Raw genomic sequence first — 19,313 nt, forward strand, 5'->3', positions numbered from 1 at the left:
CAAAACAGTTCGTCTTTCTATCACCCACGTGGGTATAACCAATGAGGAGATGGCACGTGGGTACCTGCTTCTATATACCAATGAGGAGATGGCACGTGGGTACCTGCTTCTATAAACCAATGAGGAGATGGGAGAGGCAGGACTTGGAGCGCGATCTGCGTCACATGCTGACCAGACCGGACAGCGTCGCAAAATAAATGTAGAAACCCATGTTATTCAATTATTGCACCCACACTGCTAGCGCGCGCCAACGAGCGTCTGCGACACCAAGGGCTAAAATAGATGTCGTTCCTATTTCTGAGCAGATTGCGCTGCAAGTCCTGCCTCTCCCATCTCCTCATTGGTTTATAGAAGCAGGTACCCACGTGCCATCTCCTCATTGGTTTATAGAAGCAGGTACCCATGTGCCATCTCCTCATTGGTTATACCCACGTGGGTGATAGAAAGATGAAAACTGTTTTGCCAGTAATACATTGAAAGTACAATGCGATCACCATATAATGCGAAATACAATGCGATCACCATATAATTTAAACGATGAAAAAGCCTGGAAGGAGGAGAGATGACTAGAAACGATTCGGTTGGCCGTTTTATATGTGGATTAATTTGTCGGAGTAGAGGACCTTGCCCATTTCAGGTAAAATAACAACTCAATGTTTATATCCCAGGACAAATTAGCTAGCAACAGCAAGCTAGCTAAATAGGACAAATTAACGTCAGCTAGCAAGGGCAAGCTAACTAGCTAAATTGCCATACATGTTTAATGCTTTTCGACCTGTCCCCAAATTAATGTCATTGGTTCAGAGTTTCTTTAGATATTTTAACCTGCGTGTCGTGATCGCGTTTGGTGTGGGGGGGCAAAATAAATGTATGCACAATAGCGCACGATGGCGCACGCGCGCAGCAGGTTTGGGCAAGGTGTCAGAAATAGGAACAACATGTATTTTAGCCCTTGGTGTCGCAGACGCTCGTTGGCACGCGCAAGCAGTGTGGGTGCAATAATTGAATAACATGGATTTCTAAATTTATTTTGCAACGCTCGCGCACGCGACGTGTCCGGTCTGGTCAGCATGTAACACAGATAATGGAATGCTCTGTATAAATGACAGTTCTTCCACAATTGACCTAGCTACTTCTGTTGTGACACAATGTCACTTTTGTAATAATACACAAAAAATTACACAAAAAATTATGGTCAGTATACTTCAGAGATAATTGTCCCACATCAAAGCATATAATTATGGTTCTGCAGTCAACCACTTCTGCAGGCATTTTATAAGGGCATGATGAAGTGGATTGTATGAATGTGATATATATCTCACAATTGCCAATAAAAAACATGCCGCTAAGACACAGGGATCAATGTAAATTGTCTGTCGTTATGTATTATGCATGGGGACTTGGCCAGTCAGAGCTCTCTGGGGTACAGCGGTCTATAAATATCTTGTCTGACTCAGAATGAGGGAGTGATGTGGAGCAGAAGTAAAATGCTGCACTCATCTGTAAATCGAAAAACATAAGATCTAGCATCCTTTAGGGAGTAATAGAATCCTGAATAAGACAAAAGAAAGAAACATTGTATTTTTTGTTGGCGATAAAACTAAGCAAACCCTTCAATATCAGTAGTGAGTTATATACTGTAGGTTACAGCACAGGGCATTTACAGACTGTGAACAATAGAGATTTTCTGTCAAAGAAAGGTGCTGGAGTCTGGCCCCACAGAGTCAGTTTGTTCCACATACAGTAATAGCTGACGTACATGTATGCATGTGTAACGGATGTGAAATGGCTAGCTAGTTAGCGGGTACGCGCTAGTAGCATTTCAATCAGTTACGTCACTTGCTCTGAGACTTAAGTAGTGTTGCCCCTTGCTCTGCAAGGGCCGTGGGGGCGAGGGGACGGTTTAAAGTTATACTGTTACATTGATGCTGTTGACCCGGATCACTGGTTGCTGTGGAAAAAGGAGGAGGTTGAAAGGGGGGTGAGTGTAACGGATGTGAAATGGCTAGCTAGTTAGCGGGTACGCGCTAGTAGCATTTCAATCAGTTACGTCACTTGCTCTGAGACTTAAGTAGTGTTGCCCCTTGCTCTGCAAGGGCCGTGGCCTTTGTGGAGCGATGGGTAACGATGCTTCGTGGGTGTCAGTTGTTGATGTGTGCAGAGGGTCCCTGGTTCGCGCCCGTGTCGGGGCGAGGGGACGGTTTAAAGTTATACTGTTACACATGGATGAGAAACACACACCTTCTGACAGTCACCTAGGACAGACTCACAATCACCAGGGCATGTATATTTACAAAGACATACATGCATATTTTCATTCAACTTTACTCCAAACGTCTTTCATTCAAGGCAGGATTGCCCAATCATGTATCAGATGATTTTGTGAAAGATTGCATCACATTCACAAGCTCAAAAAGCAAAATGTTTCACAACGTTCCTAAGAATCTCATGACTACTGATTTATATACTTCCCTTCAGATTCTTCACAATTGGGACACAGGATAAACACATATCAAATATAACTAAAGTGTAGATGGTAAATTTAAACCTTGTAAAAACAGAATAATAAAGCAAATGTTCAGCTTTTTCTATCCAGATGTCCAGAATGGACAAAATCATACATTTAAAATAAACCAACATATGTAAGATGCTTTGTAGTGACGATAAGGATTACAAATTAACACCCTTGTTGTTGAATGTTAAGTACAGGCGAATAGTGGTCACAATTGCATTCAGTCTGGACAAAGAGGAAATACCAGCTCTGCTCTGATCAAGAGAGGGGAGCTCATTTTAAATCAGCTCATTTTAACTCAGCTCAGTTTACAGCAATCAGCTTACTCCTGCCAAAGGTGTCCCAAATGGCAGCCTATTCCCTATGGGCCCTGGTTAATTGTAGTGCACTTTAAATGGAATATGGTGCCATTTGGGGTGCACCTCATGTCTCTATTGGGGCTGTTTCCTGCTGCAGACACCTGACAGATAAGCTGTTGATGGAGGTGTTGAAACATCTTCCTGCAGGGCCATTATCTGATTGATGTCTGCTCCTGGCTTGTGGCACTGGGAGGTACAGCACTGCTGCAGCAGGACATGTGGTTCAGAGTATGAGTCAGTCCACCAGCTGTACAACTCTTGCCACAGGGTGGAGAAAACATCAAGTCATCTCAGGCTTAGCAACTGTATTAGCAATGGTGTAGCAGTTGTGGTGTGGGTGATGATTTACGAGTCCATGTAGGATATGATACACTCCTACAATTAAAAACAGTCAGCGAGTGTCATACGTGCCAATGGGGTGTAGGTTTGGAGATAACAGACCATGAATTGGATTATGGAAATCCTGACATCTTCAAATCTGTGTTAATAATTTTGTTGCAAAGGGCTATTTTATTATAGGTATACACATAATCTCATAGTAAAAGCCACTGCTGACAGTAATGCTTCATGACACTGTAATATACTCTGGTGTCGTTTATTTGTGCCCTTCCCCATAGCAAATCCCTCAACAACCCCTGCGGTCTAATGCTAAAAGCCTATTATCCAATTTGCAGGTTCTGAGAAATGGGTCGGCCTTCATGATTGGTGCATTGCAATTTCCCCAATTGCAGAACAACACGTGGCATTTACAATTCAACTTCCCCTTATTTAGGACACGTGTGAAATAGCAGCCATTGTTTACTATAGTGACAAAGAGAGAAATACACAAAAATGCAAACATTGGTAAACGCATTTATCCGTTGTCTCTATTTTCTCCTCCCTCCCTCTTGGCTTCATCTTGGGGTTTGCTGGTGGGTTGGGGATGAGTGCGGAAAGATGACATGGCCCAATCCCAGAGCGCGTTTCAAAAGCAGAACGCTTCTTACATATCAGGAAGTAACGATACAAGACGGCTCCATCCTCTCGGTCTCCCCAGCTCCTAGCTGCGTCTCGCTAGCTGCTAGCTCCACGCCACCCCAGGGTTCTCCGTGGGGTAGAATTTGGGGGCTCTGGCAAGCTGTGGAGCGCATCTTCGGGGCTTCCTTGGCCATCCACCGGTGTGGGTGTCAAAAGCGTCGAGGTGTGTGTGCCCCGTATTCTTGCGACTTCAATTGTTGTATTACAGGGAATAAAGGCTTTCATGAAAGCACTACCACTGGTGTAGCCGAGGAGGAAGTGAACGAACCGGGAGAAAACGCATTTATTTCGGGTAAAATGACGAGTGCCACCATGGAGTTTCAGAAACATATCGAATCTGCATCAGGTTCGTCAGCGGGACGGGAAATCGATGAGGTGATACTTGTGGATCAACACCTGCAGGAGATGGGGACTCAAGTGATGATAACAGTGGCTATTCAGGCGGCAGACGACGAGGAACCAGAGGAGGTGTCCTCAAACAATCTCGATTTCCTTGGAGGCAGCTGTAGTGAAGACGAATTTGGAAGACATGATAAATCCAGGTAAATGCTTTGTCTTGTAATGGCATGTCTGTCTGTTGTATCCGACCTTTTAACGTTCTGATTTGATTGTTTGTTATTGGAATGAACCTTATGTATGCTGAAATACTGTAATACTTTCGCTTTTTGTCGTTATTTTAATGTGAACTTCAATTCCACAGTGAAGAGTTATGGTAATTGCCAGACAGCGTCTAACCACCTGTGGACGGGCATTGTAATCCCATTAACGTAAAAGACAGAGGCCGATTTGGATGCCACCTTTACACTCATTGCTCTAATTCCCCTGCGTCATCCCCTGCTTTTTCAACCTGGACTCGCTGCAACCTAGACTCAGACGTAACATAGTGTAACCACCCTGGGTTTATAAGCGCTGATATCGACTGCCGCTCGAGCATGCTTTTGGGTCACAGTCGATAGCACGCTGGACTTCGGGCTAAAAGGTCGAGGGTTCGAGGCCTGCTCCATTACAATAGTAAGTGTAAATCCGGGACATTCCAAATAGGTTGGGGTGTTACATTTCGTATGGTGCAGTATGTATTAATTTGTGGATGTCCATCCATTTTGTATGATATGTTAGGAATTGCAAAATGTGTGACATGTTACAAATTCCACACTTATAAATATTTTTTACACATTGTTGTGGTTAATGTTAGCTAGGTTAGAGAACACATTTGTGTTGTAGACCCTGACCCCCCCCCCCCCAAAAAAAAATTTGAGCTCCTGATTAAATGACAAGTAGAATCACGTCTGCTTGTACTGGGGTTACAATGCAAATGTGTACTGTTGGGGTACTCAAGGACTGGCGTTGAGAAACACTGGGTTAAAGGGGAAGGGTTATCAAAGTAGTAAGTAGTTGCTAAAGTTGTCAGTGATAATTCTAACACGCAACCTTTGGGTTGCTAGAGATTTGTCGACTAACCACCCTACTTTCGTTTTTTGCCTTAAAACCTCTTTGGGCTAAGGGTATTTTCACATCCGGATGAAAAGCGTACCCAAAGTAAACTGCCTGTTTCTCAGGCCCATAAGCTAGGATATGCATATAATTGTAAGATTTAGATAGAAAACACTTTAAAGTTACTAAAACTGTTAAAATCATGTCTGTGTATAACAGCACTTATTTGGCAGCCGAAACCCCGAGGACAAACCATCCAGGAAGTTTTGTTTGTTTGAGATGACTGTTTTCAATTGGTTTTCTTTGGGATACTAGATTTGAGGCATCTGGTTGCAGTTCCTATGGCTTCCACTAGATGTCAACAGTCTTTAGAAATTGGTTGATGTTTTTCCTTTGAGAAATTAAGAAGTAGCCCTTTCCTTTCTGGGTGTCAAGCCAAGTGGACTGTTTGGGGCGCGCGACCTGGAACTCGCTCCACTTTCATTTAATCTGCTATTGAACACAGTATATTCCGTCTTAAATTATATCAATTATTTACGTTTTAAAATACCTAAAGTTGGATTAGGTAAATTGTTTGGACCAATTTTACAGTTAACTTATTAGATCATTTGTAGTTATGTTGGGCGAGTTGGAACCGGTGTTTTTATGAATCAAACGCGCCAAATAAATTGACATTTTGGGGATATAACTATGGAATTTAATGCACAAAATGACCATTTGTGATGTTTATGGGACATTTGAGTGCCAACAGAAGATCTTCAAAGGTAAGGCATGAATTATATTGTTATTTCTGAGTTGTCGCGCCTGACAGGTTGAAATATGATTGTCATGTGTTTGTATGATGAGGTGCTGTCCTCAGATAATTGCAAGGTTGGCTTTCGCCACACGGTGGCTGGATTAACAAGAAGTTAAGCATTATTTTGGTGTATTGCACTAGTGATTTTATGAAAGTGAAATATTTCTATTTGAATTTCGTGCTCTGCAATTTCACCAGATGTTGTTGAAACGTTCCGCTAGGGGAACCTCTAGCCGTAACAGGTTATAACTAACCTGTCTTAACCATACGAAATGTATCATACTAAATTGAGTGTTCTGATTTAATTTACTATGTTATGTCTAGTCTGAGACCAGGCTGGCTATTTTTGCCCTTGTAAATCCCTGTGACTGAGTGCTAATGTATGGCTATGTGGTTGGTATGTTTAATTTAGGTAGTGTGAAATAAATTCATATTCTTAGCCAGGTCAGCCAATACATCATAGTCAGTCTTGCGGTGTTCCTCACTTGCAACAATGTTGCACTTGTTTAGGGGCATGGAACATTTTTTTTGTTTTTTCACATGGTACTTTTGTGACCAGTGAACTACTCATTGATGCTCTTTGACCAGCTTATTATTGTGGCAGGAGAGAATTGCAGAGGATGACAAATAATTGGTCCCTTTACAGTGGTGTGTGGGGGAGGTGTTGCGCACCCACATATTTTGTTGTCGAAGGGCTTCCCCTGACTAACACAGTGGGTTGGATGCTGCAATCATTACGTTGTCTGGGGTATTCGACTAGTGTCTTGCCTAGCCTGCGGGATGGGATCGCTGTGTGAGGATGACTCATCCACACAGTAATGTCATTCAGACCTTCACTCTTATTGCAGCTGGCAATGCTGGCCTGGCATACCTGTGCAAATTTTAAAGCCCTCTGTCAATAGAGCTTTGATTAAATCTTTGTTTTGGTGTGGCAGGCAGTAAATGACTGCATTGTTTGATTTTGAAGTCTGGCTGATATGGTAAATAGCCCTGTCCCTGTGTGGGAGGCATGTAGTGTATGGCGATGACTCTGCACTCTTCAGATGGAGAGGTCTTAGCAATTTCTGTTCATGTTGGCGGGACACCCTGTGGTGTTGCGGTTCTGGCAGAGAGCAGTGTGACGGTCACACTGGTTAGGCAGCCTGTCACTACTGTCACAGGAAATTTCTGAAAATGACATCTGAGGAAAGAGTCAAGATGGCAGATCTCCAGCAGCTCTTTTCAGGATGTTGCCATGGGTAATGGCTGAGGCTGTTTTGATCAGTTCTCCTGCCAAATCGGTTACGCTCCTGCCTTGTGTCTCTGTGAACTGGCATGTTATCCATTTTCTTTCTCAGTGGCGCTGGCACGAGTGGCGGTGAGCTGGAGGAGGAGAGCTGGCAGCCCCCAGACCCAGAGCTGACCCAGAAGCTGGTGGCCCAGATAGAGTACTACCTGTCGGATGAGAACCTGGAACACGATGCCTTCCTGCTCAAACACGTCCGACGCAACAAGCTGGGCTTCGTCAGTGTCAAACTGCTCACCTCCTTCAAGAAGGTAACGTTTGGTGTTTTGATATTGAAATATCAATTGAATTCCCTGGAGGCTCATATAACTGAATGCAACAGCTGTTCCTAGTGTCAATATGGCAAGCTGTTGGGGCTAGGAAGTGCATTCTCACATGAGTTGGCGGCGAGAGCATCTGGTGTGAATAAGGCTCATACATGCTCATTGATTTTGGCTGTTTCCTTTATCAGTTTACACTTCTAAGAAAAATATCTGTTTTTCTCCTCTACTGGTTTAATTTCTAATGTTCACAGCTGCATGAATACTGTGAATGTTTATTTTTTTTCTAAGAGGAACTAACAATAACGGCAATATTTGTTGTCAACAAAAATGTTTGAATTTAGGAACTGTTAAACAACACTTCTGTAGTAGCCAGTAACCTGATTTGCCTTTTGATAGCGTTGCTTACATAGAAATAATCTCATTCTAGATCTGTGGCTGCTTATGTTATCATACTGCCATCAGAACAATGGCTTTTTAGTTTTCAGGATGTATGATAAAACAAAGGAAGTTCTCATACAGGATGCTGCCTGTAAAAGTACTGACTTTCGCTTCCGATTATCTCTAACAGTTATTTTCCTCCCAGGTGAAGCACTTGACGCGAGACTGGAGAACAACTGCATATGCTCTGCGCCACTCGACAATACTTGAGCTAAATGATGAGGGGCGCAAAGTGCGTCGCAGATCAACCGTGCCCGTGTTTGCCAGTGAGTCTCTGCCAAGCCGCATGCTGCTACTCAGTGAGCTGCAGAGCTGGCCAGAGCTGGGTGTGGCGATGGAGGGTGGGGCTGGCGATGGGCGTGATGGCGGCGCTACCCAACAGGAACAACTGATGAAGCTGCTGCTGAAAGCGTTTGGAACATACGGAGCCATTGCCTCTGTGAGGGTGCTGAAGCCTGGCAAGGACCTGCCAGCTGACCTGAAGAAGCTGAGTGGCCGCTACACACAGCTGGGCACTGAGGAGTGTGCCATCGTGGAGTATGAGGAGGTGGAGGCTGCAGTCAAAGCCAACGAGGCTGTGGGCAGCGAGGAGGGGACAGGGTCTCTGGGGTTGAAGGTGGTCCTGATCGTCACCAAGCCTCCCAAGAAGAAGGTCCCCAAAGGTCAGCGCGAGGAGGGAGTAGGAGGAATGAGGAAGAGTCACTCACTCAACAGTCGGGTACGGGAGCTCCAGTATCTCGACGACTCTGCCTGTAGCTCCTCAGAGACTGAGAGCAACCCCACCTCCCCCAGACTGCCCCGCAAATCCCGCTCTGTCAATAAGCTAAGTCCCACTGGAGGGGGTGCCACCTTCCAGAACAATCACCTGAGCCCAGCTGTGTCCCCACGCACCAGCCCCTGGTCGAGCCCCCGGGCCAGCCCATGCTCCCAACGCAAGTCTCCCCACTCCCATAAGTCTCCTTTGGCCAGTGAGGGCAGACTGAGCCCTGAGGCTGGGCGACGTTGGGCGGACTACTCCTCAGACAGCAGCCTGACGCCGTCCGGTAGCCCCTGGGTCCAGAGGCGCAGGCAGGTTGCCTCCCAGGAGAGCAGCCCAGTAGGGAGCCCCATGCTGGGTCGAAAGATCCAGGGTGCAGACGGGCTTCCGCCAGGCGTAATGCGGCTACCGCGCGGGCCTGATGGAACACGTGGTTTTCACTGTGGTGTGTCCATTGGTGTTGCTGAGAGGGGAGAGAAGACCGCTTCTACCCAAACCTGACACCCCCCCCCATGCCCCCAGTTCTAAAGCAGTACAGTAATGAGATTTGGCCCAGTCCTTTGGCCACTACATTGACATTCTTCATCCCCCGCCCCACATTTGAATGGTCGTAGACGTGTTCTGTTTAATAGTAGTTTGGAGTTTTGCCTGTCTTTGTTATACTTTTATACAATATTTTGTTTAAAAACATGGTGATGCCTAATTTATGAATATTTAAGATACATTTTGAGTTTATTAAATTCAAAGTTGAGTACTGTATTCGACACGAGTAATGGTATGTCACCTCCCATTGCTATCTACGGTGTTGAGCATGGGGCGGGGCAGAGATTTACATCAGTAACCCTATTTAACTTTTTTATTGGAAAGCTTCCAGTGTCAGTCTTAAAGTGTGTAAAGTCTCATTTTGTATGGATGGTGTGAACAGTGGTATGGGCACATGGCGTGGATATCGCCATACGCCTTTTGCTATATTTGTCTATTGTGAGTATCAATGTTATTTGCTCCTTAAACTGTGGCCATACTTTCCCTGCCAGAAGGTTGAACAGTTATCACATGGACTATTTTTATTTTTCCTTTTTTTAATTTTTTTTATATTTTTTCCTGGATGCCTAACTTAAGCTTCCAAAGTAGGGGTTACTCTCCTAGCTCTGCAAAAAATGAAAAATACTGGATGGGGGAGGGGGGGGGGGCTCTTCCTTGGCTGGAATCTGTTTCTGTCAGTCTATAGCCTCTGCCGAGTCCCCAACAACCTGGTTTTCAGGGGAAATGCAAAGAGCCTGACCAGACTTCCGCTTTTGGACATTATCAAGACACAACTCCATCTTAACTCCTCCTCATTTACTGGATTGGTTGAACAGTGTAGAAGAGAACCTCCCCTGACACTTATTTATTTTTCTCGTCAAGACCAGTATGTAGGGGATCTGGTTTCAGGTGTTACTTTTACGCCTGCTATGTCGGGTTAATCAGTGTGTAGCATGCTGATAGTGGGGTATATGAGGGATGCAATGTTCAGGTTTGAGTGTGCAAAATGCAGATGCTCTTGAACTCTTGACATTTGAGCTGGGGTAATGTGCGTTTTCTTTATTGTACAAAATAAATCACAAATTGCATTTGGCTTGTGGCAACATTTTCATTTACATTTGATTAGGAACATAGGCCAATTCGGCCTAACGCAAGGTCAAGTGTTTTAGTTTACACGATTGATTGTGCAAGATGGAAATTAATACCCTAATCACATGCACAAGACAAGTGGCTTATTGGCGGCATTCCACAATGATCCACCATTATCGCACAGATGAAGAAGAGTGGACGTTAGTATCAATACCAGCCTTCTCTGCAAAGTTGGGTAAAACATTTACAGATTGCAGTCAGATTTGATAAGCTATTATTCAGGTCTATTACATAGCTGGATCTAATTGGTATTACTGTGAAATTGCTTTCAAATGTTCCTTAGCAACCACAAAGGTCTGAGGCAAATCCAGTTATCTCATGCTGAGATGCTATGAAATCAGAAGATGTGTGATCCAGCTTTCAGGATACAGATACTACATGTATCAACTTATTAATTACTGTATGACTTGGAAGTTTGAACTACTGAGTTACAGTTCATATAAGAAAATCAGTCCACTGAAATAAATTCATTAGGCCCTAATGTATGGATTTCACGTGACTGGGAATACAGATATGCATCTGGTCACAATTAAAATATTTTTTTAAAGTAGGGGCGTGGATCATAGAACCAGTCAGTATCTGATGTGACCACCATTTTCCTCATGCATAGAGTTGATTAGGCTGTTGATTGTGGAATATTGTCCCAATCCTCTTCAAGGCTGTGCAAAATTGCTGTATATTGGCGGGAATTTCAACACGCTGTTGTACACGTCGATCCAGAGCATCCCAAACATGCCCAATGGGTGACATGTCTGAGTATGCATGCCATGGAAGAAATGGGACATTTTCATCTTCCAGGAATTGTGTACCTCCCATACAGTTTACCTAAACCCTTCAATGGATTCTTCCAGGTTAATTCTGACATCCATCTATATAACACAAGACACTGCAATAACCTTCACCCTCCCCACTGCCGCACCTCAGTTAATTCTCTATCGGATACAGAGGTACCATACTCTGGAATTCCAATCTTCACATTGCCAAAACCTCATCCGGTCAGCCTGATGAACCAAACTACCCAATAATCCCTCCATGTAGCCTCACTCACATGTTTTTTTCTTGTTTACTGAGTATATTATGTGCAATTATAATTCATATGCTTAACTGATTGAACAAACTATTTTTTTTGTACTAATTTGTGGTGTGGTTTTCATATAAGCCCTTTGGGTCTTCTAACCTTACCTGCACACCATTTTTACCAGTTTTTTTATCAGTACTGTTTTGTCTCACTTTTCTTTGGTGTAAATAAAATAAAAAAACAAAGCTACAGATCCTTGCGACATGGGGCCGTGCGTTATCATGCTGAAACATGAGGTGATGGCGGCGGATGAATGGTGAGACAATGGGCCTCAGGATCTCTTCATGGTATCTCTGTGCATTCAAATTGCCATAGATAAAATGCAATTGTGTTGTCCGGCCATACCATAACCACACCACCACCATGAGGCACTCTGTTCACAACGTTGACATCAGTAAACCGCTGGCCCACACGACACTATACACGTAGTCTGCAGTTGAGGCCTATTGGACGTACTTCCAAATTCTCTAAAATGACATTGGAGATGGCTTATGGTAGGGAAATTAACATTAAATTATCTGGCAACAGCTCTCGTGGATATTCCTGCAGTCAGCATGTCAATTGCACACTCCTTCAAAAGTTGAAACATCTGTTGCATTGTGTTGTGTGACAAAACTTCACATTTTAGAGTGGCCTTTTATTGTCGCCTGCACAAGGCGCACCTGTGTAATGATCATGCTGTTTAATCAACTTCTTGATATGCCACACCTGTCAGGTGGATTAATTATCTTAGTAAAGGAGAAATGCTCACTAACAAGGATGTAAACAAATTTGTGCACAAAATTTGAGAAATAAGCTTTTTGTGCTTATGGAACATTTCTGCGATCTTTTATTTCAGCTCATGAAACATGGGACCAACACTTTACATGTTGCATTTATATTTTTGTTCAGTGTATTGGATAACATCCTCAGAACCAGTAGCCTACTGCTGTTGCTGAGAGATCCAGTGAAATGATGCCAAACTAATTGTTTCTTGCATAAGACAGGAATGAATGAATGGTCTTTTGTCTTCATCACTCACGATTAGCAATTCTAAACTAATCATAGGGGATTTCACCACAATGGAAGTTGTGTTCTGATTCACTTAGAATTGTTGACTCAATGGATTTGAACATGCAAATGATGGTCCTATTAAGAGAACTCACATGTGCTCATAGGAGTAATGATATTCACAATGTTTCCATAAATGTCAATTAACCTAGTAAGACTGCTTTCATTTAATTAAAGAATTACCCTGTTCTGTTCAGTACTAATTGTCTAGTATAGCATCGATGATTTGTATCATCGATTGGACAGAATAGTTTTATGTTTCTATCGGAAATGACTAGGTGATATGGTGGTTCTATTGCCGTTGTATTTTAAGATGCACGTCAGCCTCAACTGAGAAGTGTTTGGTTAATAATAACCCAAAATGAAAATTTATTACAGGTTGTATTCATGCTCAGTGAGATATGTGGCATAATGAGGATGACTGGCATTGATTATTCTAACTGGGTAGCCTTGCCAGCCAAAATGTAGAGGTTGCGGTCAGTCGATTCGGCTCAAACATTAATGGGCCAAACACTTATATTCTGTTGGGAGGTGGTACATAACAGTAAGCGATGTGGAAGTGAGGAACTGGGGATGGGGAGCGTATACAGAAATGTACTGCAGATTAGCCAATGAGAAGCGCTAACACATGCTAGCAATGCTAGGACCAATTGTATGTTATATGTATTCACATAACCATTAGTCAGTAAGATGTTGGTTTACAGTAGTGAGCTTATCTTTCTGTAGGCCTGTATTTCTGTATCCAATGGCACTGCCTCAAAGATGTGGCACAGTATCGTTACAATGAGGCAGGGCATTTTACTGTGTGAAAAAGCACAGGCATCTGTGAAAGAATGTAGAGGTGAAGTCTAGGTCAATCATCATGGAAATAACAGACCAGATGATTTTGTTTATTCAAGTATGCTTATAATACTAGACAATACTAACAGCAGGCTGAAGACAATAAGGCACAAAGTTCAATAACATTTCACACGTTTAATATTTACAATTTTCTCAAACATCTGTCATTACAGTGTTCCAAAAAAACTAAAAATCCTACCTCCAGAACATGAACACATTTTCACCAGAAGTATAGGTTACCAGTTTGTGCAGCACACACTCAAGCTCTGGATATGGGAGGCTACATATCGTAACCATTCGGGCTGGGCGATTAGCGATGAACAATATCATGAAAGTTATATGAAGAAAAAAACCTGTTGTACAAGTTCTTTGAAAACTAGTACTAAAACCAGTTAGTGACCTAGTTTAAGCCTGCACAGCTTTACGAGAACAGATTGTGTGTTTTGGGCATGCAGAGCTGTAGTGCAATGCCATGTAATGCTGAAATATGTATATTGGTGCACATCACAGAAGGTTGGTGGCGCCTCAATTGGGGAGGACGGGCTCATGGTAATGGGTGGAGCGGAATAGTATCAAATACATCAAACACATGGTTTCCATTTGTTTAATGCCATTACATTCACTCCGTTCCAGCCATTAATATGAGCCGTCCTTCCCTCAACAGCCTCCTGTGGTGCACATCCACAATGCAATAAATATAAATACACAATATAAGCCCCAGCCATAATAACCATGTCATTTCCCCAAATCTGTATCCCAACCACATTTTCAACCAAGCAATCTAACATTCATGTTGCACTGTTACACTCCAGAGAAAATAACCGTTCAAATATTCTTTTGCTGGTTGGTTTGCAGAGAGAACACTGAAAGGTTGATCTGCTATCCACTGATGCACATTACCGTCCACCACACTTAGCAGGTGCCACATGCTTTTACAAAACCTGCAGGGAAGAAACACTGCTTTTCTTCCAAGCACTTTTTGTTTCTGTTATCGGTATTATGATAAGTCCATTTTGTGTTCCGTAGCCATGGTTACTGGTCTCCTATGCATGACCATGCAGTGAGTAAGGAGCACCATAGGTGGCCATTGTTACAATATCATTCCAAGCACCGCTTAACTGTGCCTACCTCCCATTCTCCAGTCAGTCCATATCAGCCTGACCAACTCTAATCACCATTAACCAAACAACTCCAAAACGATGCTCAGTGCAGCTTGTATTACAGTATATCAGTGAAGGATGCTTGGGCTTGATGATCTAGAGGCTGACCGTGAAGCTGCACTGGTGGCAGATGGGACAAGAAGTCAGTCTTTGCAGACAGTGGGAGTTTGGGCAAGCAGATGGTGTGATAATGGGATGGCATCTCCATGGAGTGGATCTTCACAGTCAGGCAGTCTGAACTGAAATGGAGAGGGTATCAACCCTACAACCATCATGCCTGTGGAGTGGGCATCAATCACAGGTCTCAGATGTAGAGGGAGCCATCGGCTGGCCCCACATAACCCGCCCCAATCAGCAGCACATCAATCAGGGTCCAGATGCCCAGGCCACCGAAGCTGAACAGCTTGCCCAGACCCTCTCTCCACTGGCCTAGATAGAACCGGTCAGCTCCAAATCCACCTAGTGTAATGCTGCAGATAGAAACACAACAATAACACAACTGGGATTCTACTGGTAACAGTGACGAGCATAGAAGACATGGACATCTAAGTGGGAAGGCGCACCATATTGAACGTCGGCCGTAAGCAGTAGACCACCTTCTTGGCTGATGTTCTGTTGTCAGAGGCGGAAGGACGGACACTCGCTGCTTTTAACCTTCATCACGGCTTGTTTTGTCCTTAATAAGAGATTTGAGTGACTGTTGTGCTACCAAGTCACTCATTTACTTTACAAATGAGAGGATTTTCATGGATATTTTTCTCAAGAATAAAGAAGTTTTATAAAAAGATTCAAAGTATAAGAAACTATTAGAAAGCTATAACACACTTAAGCTAGGTGGGGTGATCTTAAAGGGGGGATGAACTCACCGATTTCCCCTGGGTTTGTGCTACTCGTTAAGAAAAAAAATATTTTTGTCTTGGAGGTGTGGTTCGATGTGAGTGTGTTATGTTAGCTATATCGTAACCTGGCCGCTATTGTTGTTTGTCCCTCTACAGTCACCGTAGCTAAAATATCCCAAACAGCCATTGTACTTTCAATAAGGTATTGCGTGACGAATGGCGTAACAAAAGCGTAACGGAGCATTACAACAATAACGTGATTGGTCAAAAATCCCATGCTCTGTGCATTTCATCCTTTCTAGAGTATCTTTGATGACAGTTGTGTTTGTGAGGCTAAAGTTAGCGCACAAACGTTTGAGTTGGAAAAAACCCATTTATAATGAAAAAGTCTTATTCTTTCAACCCAAGACTGTCAATTATTGGTAGTTCTGCTGTCTGTAAAGAAATGGGCAGGGCTGTAGGTTGATTCTGCTGCTACGATTGGATAGCATGCACTGCAGCACACGTGCACCTGTGCTCTGGATGATTTGAGTATTGCAAGCCGTGCCAGACAGCAGTCCTGTGTGGGCAGAATTGAAATCTAAACCCAACCCAAGGAAAAAACACTGTTCTTGATTTCGTAAATCTCACAAATCTCAGTTTTGTAAGATACTGACTTAAAATGTTGTCCTATTTACACTTTGTAGTCAGTTTGGGCACCAAAATAAATGTTTCTGTGATGCCACATAGGCCGTTTTCAACCAGATAAGCCATTTTTTTGTCTCAGCCTTCCTTTAAAACCTCTACGGGATCGGTGTCCCCCCCACGTGACGGTTGAGCTAATGTAGGCTAATGCGATTAGCATGCGGTTGTAAGTAACAAAAAAATTCCCAGGACATAGACATATCTGATAGGGGCAGAAAGCTTACATTCTTGTTAATCTAACTGCACTGTCCAATTCACTGTAATAGCTACTGTAAAATAATACCATGCTATTGTTTGAGGAGAGTGCACAATTATTAACTTGAAAATGTATTAATAAAACAATTAGGCACATTTGGGCAGTCTTGATACAATATTTTGAACAGATATGCAATGGTTCATTGGATCAGTCTAAAACTCTGCACATACACTGCTGCCATCTAGTGGCAAAATCTGTGCCTGGGCTGGAATAATACATTATGGCCTTTCCCTTGCATTTCAAAGCTGGTAAAAAACATTTTTTTAAACGCATATTTTTTTCTTTGTATTATCTTTAACCAGATCAAATGTGTTATATTCTCCTACATTAATTTCACATTTCCACAACCTTCAAAGTGTTTAGTTTCAAATGGTATCAGGAATATACACATCTCCTTGTTTCAGGTCCTGAGCTACAGGCAGTTAGATTTGGGTATGTCATTTTAGGCAGAAATTGAAAAAAGGGGTCAGATCCTTAAGAGGTTTTGACAGTGTGCTTGTGCAGAAGTCTTACCTGAGTGCCAGTGCTGTAGACCACTTGTACCCTCCTGTCCAGTTGCAGTACAAACGTTTCCAAAATACTCTTTTACCTGAGAACAAAAGACAGGCATTATACACTCCCCTCCATACGCATTTGGGAAGTATACACGTCCCTCCATACGCATTTGGGCAGTATACACTCCCCTCCATACGCATTTGGACAGTATACACTCCCCTCCATACGCATTTGAACAGTGAAGCATTTGGCTCTATACTCCAGCATTTTAGATTTGAGATATAATGTTTTATTTGAGGGTATTTTCATACATATTGGTCTTAAAGCACTTCCTGTAACTAGTCCCCCCATTTGAAGAAGTCATAAGTATTTGGACAAACTAACTTATAGTGTAGCCAAAAGTTTAGAATTTGGTTCCATATTCCTTGCACGCCAAAACTACATCAAGCTTGTGACTCTATAAACTTGTTGGATGCGTTTGCGGTATGTTTTGCCCAATAGGAACTGAATGGTGAATAATGTCTTGTGCCATTTGAGTCACTTTTATTATAAGTAAGAATAGAAGATGTTTCTGAACACTTCTACATTCATGTGGATGCTAACATGATTATAGATAATCTTGAATCAATTATGAATAATGATGAGTGAGAAGGTTAGAGGCACAAAGAGCAAACCCCCCCCAAAATACTATTCTCCCCAGATATTGGTAATAGTGAGAGTTTAGCATGTTTAGTTGTAGCCTCTGAATGCCATCTCACTCATTATTCATGATTCATTCATGGTTTTTCTTAATAATGGCATTATCAGGATGAATTGTGTTCAGAAGTATCTTATCTACTCAGAAAGAAAATCATCATCATTCACCATTCAGTTACTTTGACAAAATATAACCCAGAACACAACCAAAACAAAATGGGGTTTGTAGAGTCACAAGCTTGATGTAGTCATCGCGTGCAAGGAATATTGGACCAAATACTAAACATTTGACAAAATACTTATGACTTCTTCACATGGGTGGGACTACATACATAATGTGCTTTCATTTCTAAATGGTAAAATATATGTATGAAAAGACCCTTAAATAAAAGGTGACATACTTCTGGACTGTTGCCTCATGAAACACGCATTCCAAAATGCTGGAGTATATATAATCACTGTCCAAATAATGAACCAGACACACTGTACAGTAAGTGTATACCTAAGCAGTGTACGTGGTCCAGTACTTGGCAGGTGGCGTTGTAGCGTTTGCGAGGGCAGGCAACGGTCATACAGCTGGTTGAGTTGGAGCACCTGTACTGAGACAGGTCCAGCTGCCAGCAGAACTGGCACGTGATAGACAGGGAGAAGTTTGTCTGCTGCTTCCCCGACTCCACCTGCAAGCAGAGAAAAATAAACAGCATACTGAAGCATCAACAGCTAGTTACGTACTTTCTTTGTAAATGGAGCTCCTTGTTCTTTGTCAAGAACAATCTGTGTCCAACTGGCGAAATGAACTCACTGTGCAGTGGACTCCTCTCTTGGCCTTGCAAGAGAAAGATGCTGGTTTACCATAGCTACAGTTGTGATGATAGCTGCAGTTGAAGCAGTCAGCAGGCAGTCTGTTGCATTGACCCCCACTGGGGCATTTGGCAGCATAGCCATCTGAATCAGTTGGAGATGCTGCAAAACAATTCACAAGATATGTTGTCCCATGGACCTCATTCAGTAACAGCATACCAAGTGTCAACATGATAAAAACATCCCATGGATGGAGGCTGGGGAGATTTTACCAGATGATGGAGAAGGAACCACTGGGCTGGTGATGACTGGCTGAGCATCTCGGCTGTAAGGGGGCTCCTGGCCCACGTGTGGGGAGCTCAGGTACCCTGGAAGACAGGAGTTGGCATATAAGGGGGAGGGTGCATCATGTAGTTAGCTGTTATAGCTAGCAAGCTAATAAACACAGCTTGCTGGAGCAATTGTACATTAGTTAGCTAGCTTGCCAGATAAAATACAGTAGGAACAGAATACAGTAAATTGGCTGTAGACCTGCAGACTGCCATTGTGTGGATACTAGCCATGAGCTATTGTTAACTAACGTTAGCTAGCTAATGTAACGCGTTATGCCAGCTAACCAATTTGCTAGCTAACTAGCATCGGGGGGAGAAAAAACATAAATCACAGATGAAGCCTAGCCCTGGTATATACAAATCCGCTTTAGCATATGTGATGTTACATAACCTTACCATTCACACATCGCAAACATAGATCCAAAAATAACAGTGTTAAGATTCCATGGGCTTTTAGGCAGCGTCTTCTCTCAAATGGCCAAATCTGACTGACGGTAGCCATTGCGCTAACGTAAATCAACTTCAATCCCTTTCTTAGCCTTGTGACCCGCCC

At 42.9% G+C, this 19,313-nt stretch overlaps 2 protein-coding genes across 2 annotated transcripts; one reads left to right on the plus strand and one right to left on the minus strand.

Annotated features, from left to right (window-relative positions):
• The first annotated feature begins 3,666 nt into the window (after positions 1-3,666).
• On the plus strand, positions 3,667-10,473 carry LOC120048102 (la-related protein 6-like). Its single transcript, XM_038993810.1, has 3 exons — positions 3,667-4,430; positions 7,453-7,651; positions 8,247-10,473. Exons 1-3 carry the CDS (start codon positions 3,703-3,705, stop codon positions 9,357-9,359), a joined length of 2,040 nt encoding a protein of 679 aa, XP_038849738.1. The 5' UTR covers positions 3,667-3,702; the 3' UTR covers positions 9,360-10,473.
• A 3,139-nt stretch (positions 10,474-13,612) lies between these two features.
• On the minus strand, positions 13,613-19,274 carry LOC120048109 (TM2 domain-containing protein 3-like). Its single transcript, XM_038993824.1, has 6 exons — positions 19,157-19,274; positions 18,701-18,796; positions 18,430-18,590; positions 18,130-18,304; positions 16,950-17,025; positions 13,613-15,127 (listed from the first exon to the last, which is right to left on the minus strand). Exons 1-6 carry the CDS (start codon positions 19,260-19,262, stop codon positions 14,962-14,964), a joined length of 780 nt encoding a protein of 259 aa, XP_038849752.1. The 5' UTR covers positions 19,263-19,274; the 3' UTR covers positions 13,613-14,961.
• Between the last annotated feature and the right edge of the window lie 39 nt (positions 19,275-19,313).

The sequence above is a fragment of the Salvelinus namaycush genome, chromosome 1 (assembly GCF_016432855.1).
Source record: "Salvelinus namaycush isolate Seneca chromosome 1, SaNama_1.0, whole genome shotgun sequence".
In the NCBI taxonomy this organism is placed as follows: Eukaryota; Metazoa; Chordata; class Actinopteri; order Salmoniformes; family Salmonidae; genus Salvelinus; species Salvelinus namaycush.